This window comes from Dermochelys coriacea, chromosome 3 (genome assembly GCF_009764565.3).
Source record: "Dermochelys coriacea isolate rDerCor1 chromosome 3, rDerCor1.pri.v4, whole genome shotgun sequence".
In the NCBI taxonomy this organism is placed as follows: Eukaryota; Metazoa; Chordata; order Testudines; family Dermochelyidae; genus Dermochelys; species Dermochelys coriacea.
Window position 1 is genome coordinate 58419910 of NC_050070.1, and position 16861 is coordinate 58436770.

Consider the following 16861-nt stretch of genomic DNA (forward strand, 5'->3'; position numbering starts at 1 on the left):
TGAACTGGTAATTCAAAAAAAGTGATCATAGCTAATGGAACAAGAGAAAAATAAGTTCTTCAAGTGATGTCCCTTTGAGTGCTCCACTGTAAGTGTGGCAGCACCCGCTGTGGCTGGGATCGGAGCTCTTCACCAACACATGCACACGTCCCCTCTCTGACACTGTACGCAGAACGTACATATAGCACTGTAAGATCCGACCGCCCCCAGTTCCTTCTCTGTCTTTGGTATAGGACAGAATCCGCTAGCAGAGCCCACTTTTCCTAAGGTTCTTCTTTGAGTGGTTGCTCATGTCCATTCAACTTAGGTGTGTGTGCTCGCCACATGCACCAGTGCCAGAAGCTTTTTCCTTAGCAGTATCCATAGGGGACTGGCTCTGGCTCCCCTGGAGTGGTGTGCATATGCCATGGCATATAGGACGCTGCCTGCCTGCACCCCTCAGTTACCTCTTGCTGCCAGTGAGAGTGCAAGGAACTGTTGCTGCTTCAGCTAGAGCTGTTGCTGCTTATTCATTCAAATTCATTTACCTCTTGTATATTATTGTATATAGTTTCCCTCTAGGTTTAGTTTATTTTCTGCTATTTAGAGACTTAGTAGGTCCCGAATGGGACTTCTCTTCAGGATGGGGCATGGTCTGGTCCCTAGGCTTTAAGCCCTGTGATCACTGTAAAAGGCCCATGCCCATTAGCGATCCACATAAGTTGTTTATGGAGCTTGGGCGAAGGTCACATTAGTGATAAGTGCAGAATTTGCAAGTCCTTCAAGCCCAGGATGAAGAAGGAGCATGATATTAGCTTGAAAGTGAGCGTGACTTTTGCTTGAAAGTGCTCCTTATGGAGTCTTCCCTTACCCCGATGCTGGAACAGCTCTCTGATTCGGTGCTGAGCACCGTGAACTCAGTGCGTAGTGCCCCACCGGTACAGTCTGCAAGCAGACACGAGTCCCCAGCCAAGAAGCCCAAGAAGACAGGGTGAGGGAAGATCTCCAGCTTCCTGCAAGGGAAAGGATAAATCTGGGGTGGACCAAGGCACTGTCTCGGGCACCTCTTCACCCCCTTTGGGATCTCGGGCTAAGGTCACGCGGCGTAGCCCAGCCCACTTCCCAGATAGCAACAGAGGTCCTTGTCTGCTATGAGTGCTGTCCATGCTGGAGGCCCTACAAGCAGCACAAGAGATTATGTCCCTCCCGGTGCCACCCACTCCAGCCCCTGTAGGGTCCCAGTGACTGGGTAAACCAGTGTTTGGACCACCACAGTCCTCTCTCCTATGGCAATGCTCCCCATTGTGGGGAACGTCTTGCCAGCGGCTGCCCTCTTGCAGCCAACACGCTTCTGACCGTGACAGGCAGAAGCTTCACAGCCCCATCTGGTCTCCGGACCTCGGACAAGGGCAGAGAGACTCGGGCTCTAGCTTGGGTTTGGAACGAGGTTCCCTAGCTGCAGGACAAGCTCTGGCATCTATGTTGCAGGATACAGGATGACATCACAGCCAGCCCCGTGGTCTCAGACTCCGTGGTGGGCATCATGGTACCCATGGAACTGATGGGGATTGACTCAGCCCTCCCAGGATGCCTGTTCAGTATCCAGAGCTTCGGAGAGACCATAGATGCGTCCTCCGGTTCATGATAGGTCCCAACCGCTATCAGTTTGCGGTCCTTCGGTTTGGCCTAGCGACAGCACCACGGGTATTTACCAAGTGCACGTTGGTGATGGCAGCTTACCTCGGACATCGGGGTATCCAGATCTACCCATACCTTGATGACTGGCTAGTCAAAGGCAACTCTGGGTCCATGGGGACGTCGCGGTGCTGCTGGCCATGTGATGTCACCTCAGCCTGTTGGTGAATAACACAAAATTCACATTAGTTCCTGTACAGAGGATAGAGTTCATTGGAGTGGTGCTCAACTCAATCTCTGGCAGAGTGTTCCTGCTGCTGGAGAGGTTCAGGGCATTAGCGGATCTCATCGCAGAAGTCTCTGCGTTTCCCCTGACCATGGCCAGGGTTTGCCTGCACCTCCTAGGTCACACGGTGGCATGTATGTATGTAGTGCACCATGTCAGGCTCCGGATGCAACTCCTGCAGCAATGGCTGGTGACTGTCTACTCCCAGTCCAGGCAACACCTGGAAAAGGTCATCACCATTCCCGCAACAATATTCACCTCACTCTGATGGTGGTCCAACCCCAGGAATGTCCTGGAAGGAGTCCCCTTCAACAGCCCTTCCCACTCGGCCGAGTTTGTCTCGGACGCCTCGGATCTCAGTTGGGGGGCACACCTCGATCTCCAAAGCCTGGGTACATGGTCCCCGGAAGAGATGACGTTACACATAAACGTCAAAGAGCTCAGGGCAGTCCACAGGGCATGCGCAGTCTTCCTTCCTCACCTCTCATCAGAGTCTTAACGGACAACACAGCCTCAATGTTCTATATCAACAGACGGAGGAACTCAATCCTCGGCCCTATGCCAAGAGGCACTCCGTCTTTGGGATTTCTGCATCCACCACAGAATCCATCTAGAAGCATGTCACCTCCCGGGGATCAAGAACACGTTGGCGGATCAGCTAAGCAGGGACTTCTCCTCTCACCACGAGTGGGCGCTCCACCTAGAGGTAGCCTGCGCAATCTTCCCACTGGGCAGCTGAATGGGGCATTTCCCCCTTGTATTCTTCAGTCCAGTTGATTTTTGGATTACCTGCTTCATCTGAAGGACCAAGGCCTTACACACTCTTCCATCAGAGTGCATTTGATGCACCAGTACCAAAGCTACAATTCTGAAGGTGTGGTCAAGGCCCCGAGAAGCTTTCCGTTGTTCCAGTCATCCCCACCATGTCTGCCATTCCAAAAGTTTGGCGACTGACTAGCTCCATTTTTCCCATTTTAGTCTCATCACCTCAGACAAGTGGGTTCTAGAGATAGGAAGGGGATGGAGTATCCTTCCTTGACTATCTGTCCCATCCTACCACCTTCCCTCTTCAGGGACCCCTCTCACAAGTCTATTCTATGGGGAAAAATAAGTCCTCTTCTGCAACTGGGAACCATAGCACTGGTCCCTCCCCAGCACATGGGACAGGGTTTCTACTCTCACTATTTCTGGATTCAGAAGAAGTCAGGCAGCTGGCATCCCATACTGGATCTTCGCAATCTAAACACATTCCCCCAAGGACACCAAGGGCAGAGCAGTCCTAACTGCCTCTGTTATTTCACCAATACAGAAAGAAACTAAACCTATTTTGAAAGCAGGTTGTTTGTTCTTCTGCCTCCAGGTTTGCATAGCAAATTGCTATTGAAGTACAATTACCTCTGATGACTGGGGCTCCTAAACCCTACTGTAATACCAGTAATAGGAATACATTTCTTTATAAAAGCTGAATAAACAAAACTCAGTAGAATCTTTCTTTATAGTAAAGGTACAAAGAATAAGTGATGAGAATGCAATGAATACAGGCAACTTAAGTTACACATGTATGTGGCTCTAACAGCATCCCAATGTAACGGCTTGTCTGAACTGGCAATTCACAGTGCTACAACTTTCTCGTTCGGGGTGTGAAAAAACTCCCCCCTGAGCACAGCAAGTTTCAGTGCTGTAAAGCACCAGAGTAAACAGTGCACCAGTGCTGGGAGCTGCGCCTCTCTTGGAGGTGGGGTTTTTTAGAGCGATGGCAGCGCTTTAGCATTGCCAGTGTAGACTAGCCTAAAGAGGGCAGGGGGCTCTCTGGTATCTGGTAGTGAGTTTCAGCTGGCCTAACCAGTTCAGTGGGCCCCAGTTCATTAATGTCATAAACTGTATCTGATATGTGTCATGTAAGGTATCGTTGTTAGGTTTTCCAACACACTGATCATTAATATTCTTGCCTGATGTACATATGGTAAATGCCCAAGGGACAATACAAATGTGAAGGAAATGTGGAACTAAAATGTGTTTTACTAGACAATTCTTGGAGTGGGTAAACAGGTTTCTCCCAGACAAGACAGGCCCACATTTCCAAATTTCTGATTCTGATATAGAATCAGATCTCTTCATTAGCAGGTAGCATTTTAGAGCTGAAACCATTTCATTGAAAGCAAGTTCTGTTATAAGTGGAAGTCTGTGGTTTCTATTTATACAGAAAGTAAAGGTGTGTGGCAGTGCATACAGCACTTTCAGTTCATAAATAATGACTTGTAATAAGATTAAAAGTATTGTTTTTCCTGAATTCTGTGGGAAGGTATTTTGGGATGAGAAATATTCTCTGACCAGGGCTTTCTATTTGGGGAAAAAGCCTCTGCACCTGCCTCCTTCCCAGATTTAAAAGTTAGTGAAATCTGTCCAGCTGATGTATGTGGGATGAGTGTACATAAAACAGATTTTTCAGTAATAGAACACTTTCTTAATGTGTGTGCCATTGAAGTAGAGCTACACTCCTGGACTGGTAGGGAAAACACCCCTTGCCAGTGAGTTCTCTTAACTATAAGGAGTACTTGTGGCACCTTACAGACTAACAAATTTATTTGAGCATAAGCTTTCATGAGCTACAGCTCACTTCATCGGATGCATCCGATGAAGTGAGCTGTAGCTCACGAAAGCTTATGCTCAAATAAATTTGTTAGTCTGTAAGGTGCCACAAGTACTCCTTTTCTTTTTGCGAATACAGACTAACACGACTGCTACTCTGAAACCTCTCTTAACTATGTTCACTTGGAATTGAGTTATTGGAAATATGAAACTGTTTGATCCCCAGGAGGAATATCCCAATAGTTATCCTTCAAATACAGAGGAAAAAAGATAGCTTCTGTTAAATATTCTAAATACTTTGAAACATTTTCCAATATTTAACAAGTTAGTAAGCTGAAGCTGAAAGTAGCAAGACCTTCACAATACGTATTCATGAAGTACATTGTAGAAAGAATATTAGTGTACACTCTGATCCAAAGAAGCATTTTCTACCATTAAAGGATCAGGGAATCCATTAAATGGTGTGCATGCATGCCAAAAGTGTGAGAAATCTTGAAATTGTATCTGCTTGTTTTTAGTATGCTCTTGAGCTACTAAAGGTGTGAAGTAGGCTTCATTATTTTTTTCTTTTCACACATTCTCTAAAGGTGATCCCAAGGAAGGATAGTCTTGTGGGTAAGCCATTGAATTGGAGTTCTGTTGTGGTTCTGCAACAGACTTCCTATGTAGTCCCTAAATCTCTGTACCTCAGTTCTAGCCCTCTAAAATAGATGCAGTTCTTTTCTGTCTTGCAGGAGTATTGTAAGGATAAATCCATAAATACATGGGAGGCTTTCAAATGCTACTGTGATAGGGACCATACGAGTATCTACAGTCATCTCTAGTTCATCTCCCAGGCTGCCCCTCAAAACTTAGGCAACATCTCTGACTTGAATGAGTATACTGATATTGACATTTGAAAGAGTTCATCAAATGCACATTTGCTTAGGGGTGCTCATTTCCAGTGCTGTCACAAAGTCTCCTCTTAACTAGAGCAGACTTTTGTCTGAGGTAGTTATGAACAGAAGCATTCCTATTTGCTAATGGTTCATTCCTCATATAGTTAAAGTATTTAAAGGTACCTTTATCTAACTTTAGGGCTGATGACTTATCAAGTGATTTTAGTCTCCAGGGAATTCCAGTTCAGTCTCTTCATGGCAACAGAGAACAGTGTGATCGAGTACAAGCTTTGGATGACTTCAAGAAAGGCAAGTATTGCCCTTGAATGCTATTCTCTTGAGCCTGGCAATTTCAGTCTGTACTTTTAATATCCACACCAGTAGCATAATAGTTTTTGTAACAGAGCAGTTAAGAGTAAAATAACTTCAATGTTAAATGTGTGGGAGTAAGACCCAGAGTATTTTTAATTGTATTAATGTACCAAATACTAGCACTAGAAAAACATGGTAAGGAAGAGGAGATAAGTTATTGCTTTATCCATTAAAAATTGAAATGACCATGAGTGAAAATGAGATGACAGTTTAAAGTACTGCTGACTTCTCTCTTGTATTTTGGAATTTAAAAAAACAAAACTGTATTTTGTTAGACTGAAAGGTATATGAGTATGAAATGTTTGTTGTTGGGCGGTGGTTTTCGTGTAGTAAAACCCACCTGGTCCATGATTGTGTCCTGCTAAGGAGAATGGCATTAAGATGAAGGCTAGTCCAGTCATTGGGATGCTAATTTGAGACCTGGACGATCTGGGTTCAATTTGCTGATCAACTAGATTTCTTATGTGACTTTCGGCAAGTCTTTCTGTGCCTCAGCTCCCCATCTATAAAATACTAGTAATAGGAATTACTTTCATCACTTCGTGCTGAGAGGCTAAGTACACTGGATTGTGTGGTGCTCCAATACTAGGATAATGGGGGGCCATATAAGCATTGAAGGTGGATAGATTGTGTATTGTACATTAGCAAGATAAAAGACCAATGTATATTTTTCCATACATGCTTATTGCAGGAAGAGTGAGAATACTGATAGCTACAGATTTAGCATCCCGTGGGCTTGATGTACAAGATATTACTCATGTTTTCAATTTTGATTTCCCTCGGAACATTGAAGAGTACGTTCATAGAGTGGGTCGTACTGGACGAGCCGGGTAAGTGGTTTTTCAACGTATCAACTGAATTCTCTTTCATCTTTTAAAAATGACAGTAAAGCTTGCTACTTAGGATTACTCATTACATTTTTATTTAATGTATATTTTTAATATATGGTTTCTAAGATGTTAGAGCAACAGATAATATAAATCTTAGTGCTGATGCAATGTGAGATCAACAGTAAATGATGCTTCCAGAGTATGATGTGTATACCAAGATACATTTCAAATATTAATGTTCCATTTCTGGCATTGTGTGTTCTGAAATCAATTAGCAAAAGGCACATCAGGGATTGGCGTGAGGTTGGTAATTACTTGGGTTATGAACAAGAAATGAAAATGGGTTTAAACCTGAGTAGTCATATTTTGGAAGATGTTCTAGATTAATATTTCCTTGTCTTAAAACTATTCTACATTATAAACTACAGTATAAAATTCTCAGTCAGCTCCCTAGGAATTCAATCAACAAACACACTTTGAATGTCAAGAGTTTCACCTTAGTACAGTCATGCAGCTTGTTGGCTTCAAAGAGAGAGATTTGAATGCCAGATTAACTCCAGAAATGTAACAAAACAAATAAAATGCTGAAAAAACACAGTTTCTATATAGTCTTCTGTCAGCATCTGGTAATACATGTTGTTTGTCATAAAAAGACTGCAGCTAGTTTCTGACTACTTCTTAGCCTTGATCCATAAAAAGCGTGCCCATAGTGCCTGTAAAACAAGTGCCATTTAATCACTACAGTGTAATAACTTAAGTTCATAGGGAAAATCTCTCTCCATTAAAGATATAATTGTGGTTTTGAAGTATGCTTAAAATTAAGATGTCAGTTGTTCTTACTGCAAATGATACTCCTGGGGGAATTCTGCACATCTGCGGATGTGCAGAATTCCTCTGTCTCGCATAATTTTTTATTTTCTCGCTAAAAAAACATTTTGCCTAAATCCTGCAGTTCTGCCTTTTTCCCACCAGAGGCTGCTGTGGCAAGAGAACAGCCAGCTGCATTCATGCTGGCTGTTCTAGTGCCACAGCTGCCTCTGGTGGACAAAAAGCAGAACTGCAGCATTTCTTAGGCAAAATATATTTTACGTGGGAAAATACAAAATTCTATTCCCAGTGCTGCAGAATTCCCCCAGGAGTAGAAGTTCATCACAGCACCCTGCCTGCGGAGCCAGGTTAGGGCAGAGTGGGGCACACAGAGCTGCTGGGGAATCACAGACTGGGGTTCAGAATGGCTAGTGGGAGGGACAGACTGGAGCATGGTCTCAGGAGCTAGTGGGGTGACAGTGTTGAGCTTGGGGATGGGGAAGGGCAGTTGCAGAGACCCATGGGGAGGAGGGGTGCAGGGACAGGGGCAGACATGCCTGACTGAATGGGAGAGGCTTGGGGTTAACCAGGGTCTGCATGAGGGAAACTTCCCAACACCCTAACAATCCCACACACACACCCCCAAAGAAAAACCTGCCACCCATACCCAACGCCCGCCAGGTTCACTCCTAGGCTCCTTCCCTCTCCCTCAAGTCCTCCATTACTTCTGACTCCCCCAAGCCTTTGCACTGCTTTTCACAGGTGCAGGAAATACAGTTCTATATTGTAATTTAAATGAATTATACAAAGTTCTGTATTAATATGCCTAGCAAGGAATCTGTTTGTCAAAAAAAATTACCAGAATTTTTTTTGCTCTGTATTGTTAGACATACTTGCTGACAAATATTTTGAAACAAATTACCAAAATAATTGAAACTAGCATGATTATATAATTTTACAGAATTTTCAAATATTTTAGTGTAGAATTTTTAATTTTTTGGTGCAGAATTCCCCCAGGAGTAAAATGAAAGATCACAGAGTAAGTATTTGTCTCCATAGTAAACTGGGAGATGGAATTTGAGAACATAATTATTTCTGAACTTCTTGCTGGTAGTTGTAGCTATTGTGCTCCAGTTTCATGACGGTCACTGGCAGGGCAGTGGGTTCTAAACCTGTTCCCATTCTGCCTTAATCAAATAATAATGAAGGGGGAGAGAGAGAGGGAGGGAGACACGCACACACCGACTGACCCCCCACCCCCCGGGGTGGTGACCCTCATTGTGGCAGGCAGTTTGGGGAAACAGTTGAACAGGTGCTGCAAACAGCCAAATCCAAGGAGCCTAAAGAGGCTTAAAAGTCTAGAAGATGGACAAATGATTCCATTATATAAGAATGAACTCAGCAGTTCCCATTACATGACCTCTCTTTCATGTGTATTGCTTCCCCAGACAGCACGGAGGACGCCATTTAAAAACGGCATCCTCCATGCAGTGTGACCTCATGCACACTGTACGTGCAAGGTCACGCCACATAGAGGATGTTATTTAGCTCTGCAAAATGGCACTCTCCACACAGTGTGACCTCACGCACATACACAGTGTGTGAGATCACACTATGGAGGATGCCATTTTGCGGAGCTAAAAACATCCTCTATGCGGCATGATCCTTGCATGTATGGGTCTTGCTGTGCGGAGGGTGCCATTTTGCAAAACTGCAACCTCTGCATACTTGGGTTTGCCGCAACCTCGTCTGCTGATGGAGTTACTTAACTTGGGGTTGTGATCCACAGTTTGGGAACTTCCGATTTAACAAAAAGGAACAGCAGCTGCTAATGAAGATGCTTTACTGAGGCAACATAAGACAGATGCAGGTTGCCTAAGAAGGCTGTACTGAGCCTCTAATGGGATGGAGCTTTGTTGATGGGCGTTTTCCTAATGCTTCTATATTAGTATGTATCTTGGATTTTATTCTAGGGAGTTCATTTTAATGTATTGTACAGATTTGTTCTTTTAAAATAAATATATATTCCATATCTGTATCTCTTTATATATGGAAATTGCACTGCTTTTAAGCTATTAATGTATGTGGTTACAGTATTTCAGTGTCAGAAAAAACACTTTACTATGTAAACTTCATCCTTTTTAAAGTAGTATTAAGCAGAACAAGAACTGACTGTACAGACTTTCATATTGATTTTCATACTTCAAATTTCATAAATGACATTTTCCAGCAATAAGAGGAAGTAAAAAAGTTTGAAAGTGGTTAATGTGTCTTGCAGCACGGTCCTGTGGATGAGACATGGACTAGGAATCATGGGACCAGATTTCTGAATTTTAGTTCTGAAATTCAGTTGCTCTTTAACGTACAGCAAGTCGCATAACCTTTGTGCCTACATTTTCCTATTTGTAAAATGGTGATCTGGTTATGTAAACTGCTGTTAGATCTACAGATGAAACACATAAGTGGTTAGTAGTAAGAGTGTCTACGGAACATTTAATGCAGCACTGGTCTTCTTGCAAATTTGTTTCTTATGGACAATACATAAGAATATAAAACATCTGATAACTCATTTGTGCCTAATGTGGATGAGACTTAGCAGTGAGCTCGTTAAATGTATATATGTTTCTGCTCTATACAGCCAAATCCAGGAAATCTAAAGAGGTTTGAAAGTCTAGAAGCTGGACAGAGGATTCAGCCACAGATTGCCAAATCTGATTGCATAGCTACAAACTTTTTTCAAAAAAATGTACCAATCCATTACAGTTGCTGGAGAGGAGTAACTATGAAGCTAGAAAACATTTTTTAGGATCTACAGGTGAAGCAGAGCGAAGTCCAGTCTCTTCCTAGCCCAGGCAATGTGACAGTAAATGTCTGCTTCGAATTTTTATGCACAAGATTTCCATTCTGTGAGGAAAAAACATACAGGAGACACATGGGCCAAATTCTGAAAACCAGTGACCAGCAGCATGAGAACGCACCAATCACTGGTAGTGCCTTGAAGCTATTGTAAATTGCTTAGAGAAGTTGTCTGCTCTCTTCTTTGGCTTCAGGCCAGTAGAGAGGTTACTCTATCAAGTAATAGCTCTGACAGGAGCAGGACAGAGGCTGGGTTATAGTACCCGTGTTTATGGTTTATTACCATGTTTCACCCCTGCGATTGTCACTAAACGTATCATTTTCCCCAATAGATTATTCCTACTTCTGACTAGAATCATTCGTTGGGAGAAGAGAAGAGATCGTTTCAGGCTAGACAGAATACAAACACACAGGCTGCTTTTGCAATGTGTGCATTCACCCAACCACTTGTGGGTCCATTTTGTGCTTTTCTGAGTTTGGCTTAATGTGCTCAATGTTTAGTTTTCTGGAATACTTCAGATTACTCTTTGTTAGTGTTGTACTAAATGTTAACCTTTTTCAAAGTGGTCCATTTTAGATATGGACCTACCATATTCAGAAATGAATTGTAGAAAACTGATTTAACATGAATGATTTAAGTACCAGGCCTAAAGATGTTAATAGGGCAGCAGTAAATCAGTTTACGTAATAAAAGCAACATCATTGAGGAGTCTAGCCTTTTCCACCAGTTCTGTTAATGAAAACTTAATTTATAAATTGCAGACTTATTTCTGAAATCTCAATACTCTGACTTTCTCCTCTCCTTGGACAAGTTTAGCTTCTTATCCCTATGCTGGTAGGAAGTGTCCAACTCTTCTCTTGAAGAGTAAGAATGTATTTTTCTCTTAGACGCACAGGGGAGGCTGTAACGCTTGTCACTAGGAATGACTGGAGGATTGCATCTGAGCTGATCAGCATTCTTGAACGAGCAAATCAAGTAAGAATATTTACCTTAGCATGGCAAGGTGTACATAGTTCTCAGTTGTTTAAATATCACTAAATACCATTTGAAATGGTATTTTTAGCATGAGGGAGAAGCTTACCGAGAAGCCCATTCTTAACCGTATCATCTGTAGTTTCACTGGGAAAATTGGGAGTTTGGGCCCTCCAGCCTTCAAAAAAAAAAAAAAAAATCCTCAAATTGGACATTCTGGCAGTGGTACTTTATCTCAGTTGTAAAAAGAGAAGCCAGAAGACAGGCTGTTGCCATTCAGTATGGCAGAGTCTGCCTAACTTCAATTAAGCCCTACAGCTGAGCAGTGAAAAGGGACTGTACAAGAGAGTGGACTGGGTTTTCCAAAAAGCATCTGTTGACGTGATTGTCCATATGTAATCCACTCTGGGTATGCATGTGTCCTGTCTTTTGGCCAGCAGCATCCACTGGGGCCATGCAGTCACCCTGAGTGTCCTCCTATTCAGTTCACAAGCTGAAAGGGTGGAGCGGACTTAGCTGTCCCTAATTTTCTTCTTATTACTTGTGGCTCTGAGACAAAACCTTGGCAATGTCCAGGCCTCAATGCATTTGTGTAAACTGTTTTCCTTGTAGGTACTTGTAAATATGTGTGCAAGAATTAGGATTATAGTACAGTGAGGAATATTGGGTATAATTATTTTTCTTCTTCAAGGGAAAATATTTTCCCTTGGTACAGGGAATTACTCATAACTGAACCAAGTCTCCTGACTTTAAAACCTGCCCCTCCTCCCTCATGCTGCTTAATGATGGCCACACAAGATGCTTATTTTGTCTCAGAGAAAGGACATAGATCTGATAAGTTTTCCATCTGTAGTCTTCTTCAAAAAGGACCAGAAGTTGAGAGGCTCACCTCAAACTCCCTTTTAGATTGTTCTGTAGCCTGCCTTAGATTTGTGCAAGCAAAGAAACCTCCCTGCCCCTTCCACCCCAAAAAACTCACCCTAGGTCCAGAAGTGCTCTCTAGTAAAGCTTTAGATCAACAGCTGAGCCCCATCCTCCAAGAGAATCCTGGCTGTGGACTCTGGTAGGATTGCTTAGATCCCCAAGTAAACTTTGGATGGGGTAGAAAGGATCATCACTTCTCTGGGAAGCATAAAGGTAGATCACCTGCTGCGGAGCTTAGTAAAGTGGTTGAAATTGCCTTACTACTCCCAGTCTAAGGGGGCTTCATTGCCTGGATCAGGTAGTGCTGGACCCCCAAGGGAGCAGTGCTGGACCCCCAAGGGAGCAGTGCTGGACCCTTGGCACCATCTTTGGGTGGTACAGAGACTGCAGTACTGATGATTCATTTGGTACCAATCACATCAGCAGAGTTCATTCTGGTGCTATAACCCCCTTCTCCACTTCTCAAGGCAATGTATTTTGAACTGAGATCATTTGCAGTAGTGGGAGACGGTCAAGTATCAGCTGAACCAGATTTCAGAGTAGCAGCCGTGTTAGTCTGTATTCGCAAAAAGAAAAGGAGTACTTGTGGCACCTTAGAGACTAACAAATTTATTAGAGCATAAGCTGAACCAGAGTCACTGTTGCTGTCCTTGGTCCTGAATGTCTCCTTTACAGTGCCAGCTACCACCACTGCTATGGTTCTGAGTACCTCTTCGACACAGGTTGAGCCACATTTGGGGGTTGATCCTAAGACCCCCCCAAACAGGTTAACCCCTCTTCTGGATGAGGAGTGCTTTGTCTCTTTGTCTCTGATTCAAATCAAAATAAAGAATAATATACTGATTATTCCCTGAGGTCATATTCATATGATCCTCAAAACTCAGATTTGAGAGCTCTGTCAAGATCTAGGGATTACAGAGACAGGCAGTCTTTTTTGGTGACATCCACCTTGGCTCTGGGCTTTTTCCTCTATAACAGACTGCTGGTTCTACTGGAATGCCTGGGGATTACAACAACTGGGACAACCTGCATCTGCACCTGCTCCAGAATTAGGTCCATTTCTCCTGTACTATCTTAAGGTATTGTTTCTCAAACTGCACAGCAACACACTGAGCACCTACCAAAGATATCAAAAGAAAAGTATCCTTCCATGGGTGTTCAGTCTGTCTGTGGCCGCTGCTTCTTCATCATGAGATGAGGCAATGATTCCTTCAGCTCCCTCTCAACCAATTACAAAAGTTTCAGGACTTGGTCCACCATATAGAAAATTGAATAGAAACTCCTGTGGAGGTAGTACTGGAGAACTCCTGCAAGCTCTTAGATATACTCCATGCGTAGTCGCCAGGGATTACCTATCAATGAAGCCTTGTTGGAACTGGCAGAGGACATCTGGGATATTCAAGCATCAGTTGCACTGACATCTAAGAAGGCAGATAAACTGTTTTAGATACTCTCAGAAGGAAGATTGTATACATAATACCTTGTGTACCAGGTTCACTTTCTTGTCATGGTGGCCAATGAGAGAAATAAAAAGTAGCAACCAAAAATTACACCAAAAGGCAGGAGGCTAAAGTGTCTCTAATTACTGATCAGTTAGCCTGCAATTAAAAATTGCTATTACCCTTTGTCAGTAAGATACAATTACTTGAACTGGTCCAAGTTCTTAGACTTTGCTAATAACGTTCTTCAGGAGAGCAAGAAAAAGTGAAAAATTTTCTGAGGGGCAGTTGGTAGTGCTAACCTCTTTCCAGGCCACTTTTTAGATGCCATCAATACAACGGCTAGATCCTACTCTGGTAGGATTGTTTAGATCTCCAAGTAAACTTTGGATGGGGTAGAAAGGATCATCACTTCTCTGGGAGGCATAAAGGTAGATCACCTGCTGCAGACCTGAGTAAAGTGGTTGAAATGGCCTTACTACTCCCAGTCTAAGGGGGCTTCATTGCCTGGATCAGGTACTGCTGGACCCCCAAGGGAGCAGTGTTGGACCCCCAAGGGAGCAGTGCTGGACCCTTGGCACTATCTTTGGGTGCTACAGAGACTGCAGTACTGATGATTCATTCATGACAACTTCTGACACCATAAGGATAGAATCCTAACTATGGTCTTTGACATTGCATGGTTGGGGGGGTGCAGACAGCAATTAAAGATCTCCTTTTCAAAGACTTGGCACTCTTCATCACAAATGCAGCTGTTGCTCTGCATTTTAGAATCCCAGCCCAGGCTCCAGTTGCTAGGCGTATACACACCAGCAGCTAGAGGAAATAGAGAAGACCTCAATCTTATACCACACAAAGATCATGGCTGAGCTTCTTTTTCGGGCAGAGATGCTTGGAATCTCGGAGGAAGAGACATCTTCCAGAAAAGGAGACCTTCAGCCTCTACATACCCTGAACCTGATCTTCATCCTGGATATAAAGGACATTACAGTTTAGCCACAATCTTGGACAGAGCATCACCTGATTAAGGCCATGGTCAGAGACTTACCAGCATCCAGGCAATAAGAAAGACAAATGATCCTGATTCGACTACAAAATCTTGTGGACTCCAAATTCTAAAGCAATAGTCCCCAAACTTTTCATGGTCATGCCCCCCTTAACCCTCTCCACACCCTTCCGGGGGCCAGGAGCAGGACCACAGCTCCTAAGGGGGGGCACAGACAGGAATAAGGGGGCTGACGCGGCTGCAGCTGGCATGGGTCTGGGGCTGAGAACTGAGCAGTGGCTGGGGGGTGGGACTGGGGCCAAGAATGGACCTGCAGCTGGGGGCTGGAAGTGGGGCCAAGGCTCCGGTTGGGGGGGCCAAGGCTGGTACTGGGAGTGGAGCCAGGGTTACAGCTGGGGCCGGAGTAGAGTTGGGGATATGGAACAGGGCTGGGTGACGCTCTCACCCTGTCTCTCATGGGAGCTGGCCTGGGCCCCTCCATTTCCCCCCCCAACATTCCTCCATTTCCCCCCTAAGGAGGCACACCCCACATTTTGGGGACCTATATTATAAAGCTTGGTGAGGGGCAACAGCACCCCATGCACAGGAAGAGGAACTGAGCATTTGATGAATCATTACTAAGGCTAAAATTTAGTCACAGCAGTCACGGATTCCGTTACTACTTCGGCGTCAACTGTCAGGCGCTGAAGCCAGGGCTGGAGGCGAGACTGCGCGCCCCTGTACTGCAACTGGGGCTGGAACCAGGATGGTGCGCCCCTGCCCCGCAGCTTGCAGCCAGCTTGAGCGGGGGGCTCTGTGCCCCCCTGCTGGAGCTGTGCTCCCCACCATGGCAGAGACTCTGCCTGTCAATCTTCCCTTCCTCCCCCCAATGGGACTTCAGCTGTCATTCCTCCCCCTTACCTAGCCCTGCCCCTCCCCCCATTTATTTTTAGTAAAAGTTGCAGACAGGCCACAGGCTCCTGTAAACATTTGTTTATTCCCCATGACCTGTCATGACTTTTGCTAAAAATAACTGTGACAATATATTAGTCTTAATCGTTGTTGTTCTGTGCTGGTCTTGGCCATTGACACACTGGCCCACACAGATGTTCCTGGGTTTTCAGACGCCCTGCACTGGATGAAGAGAAAGAGGCAGAAACTTGAGCACCGATGGTGGAAAACAAATGCTGATTCCAACTGGATGAAATATAACATTCTTAAAGCTTATTGAGGCTATATTAGAGGCCAAAAGAACCTTCATATCAGCCTCCACTGAGGTTTCCAAAACCTACCCCAAAATGGTAAATCACTTCATCAATCCTAAATGCCTACAGTCTGCATCAGAGCCAAGCAACAATTGTTGCAAAGAACTATCATCTGAATTTCCAGAGAAGATCTCTCACATTTAGGAATCCTTCTCAAACAGCATGGATCCATTCTGCCTGCACCCGTCCACCAACAAACATCCCAGTTATATTCCCAGAGTTCATTACACTCAGTCTTCAAGAAGTTCTAGGTACGCTAGAGAAGTCCCAACCCAAGATTTGTGAATGCCAACCTCCTAGCCTTGAGAGAGAGAGTCATGAACAGCTGGTACCACTCTTGTCTAAAAGTGCTAACACCTCATTCAGAGATGCTCTTCTTTCATACGCGCAATAATCAGAACAACACTGAAGAAACCCACTCTGGATATTTCAGTCCTTGCCAACGATCACCAAGTGTCAAACCTCCCATTCGAGAGCAAGCTCATAGAGAAACTGGCAAAAGGCCAACTACAAGCTCATGTAACTGAAGTTAACATTCTAGATACATCCGTGTGGATTAAGGCCAGGACATGAAACTCAGACATATTAGCACTAATGGATGATCTGCTGTCAGTGGACAGACATGCATTCTCATCCTGGACTTCTCTACAGCATAGTCTCACCTGGGAGTCGTGGCAGGAGTCCAGGATAATGCACTAAGATGGTTTGAGTCCTTCCTGGAGGGACACACCCAAGAATTAGTAATGCTTCTCCACCACTAAACCCTTCACTTATACGGTTCTAGAAGGATCAATGCTCTTTCCTGTCCTTTTCATCATCTACATTTTTCTACTAGGTGAACTGGTCAGACATCAACTTAAGTGCCATCAATATTCAGATGAAACACCACTCTACTTATCCTTCACAACATGAACATACCACTACAAACAAGATGGCTCAGTGCTTGGATGAGGAATACCTGGATGAAGCTGAACCTGGGCAGAACAGAGATGATGCTGGTGGACAGAGGAAAGTATTTTGAGATGTTTGCAGTATAGTGCAGT

At 44.1% G+C, this 16861-nt stretch overlaps 1 protein-coding gene across 5 annotated transcripts in view; it reads left to right on the top strand.

The window, feature by feature from the left end:
* Positions 1-16861, top strand: part of DDX43 (DEAD-box helicase 43) — a 62755-nt gene that overhangs the window by 37446 nt on the left and 8448 nt on the right. For 3 of the 5 annotated variants that reach the window (XM_043510509.1, XM_043510508.1, XM_038396180.2), the window contains exons 13-15: positions 5567-5676; positions 6431-6569; positions 11121-11208. In XM_043510509.1, coding sequence (XP_043366444.1) covers positions 5567-5676; positions 6431-6569; positions 11121-11208 — 337 coding nt within the window. The remainder of the gene's footprint in view (positions 1-5566; positions 5677-6430; positions 6570-11120; positions 11209-16861) is intronic. The other 2 variants (XR_006279835.1, XR_006279834.1) reach the window with 1 other exon arrangement.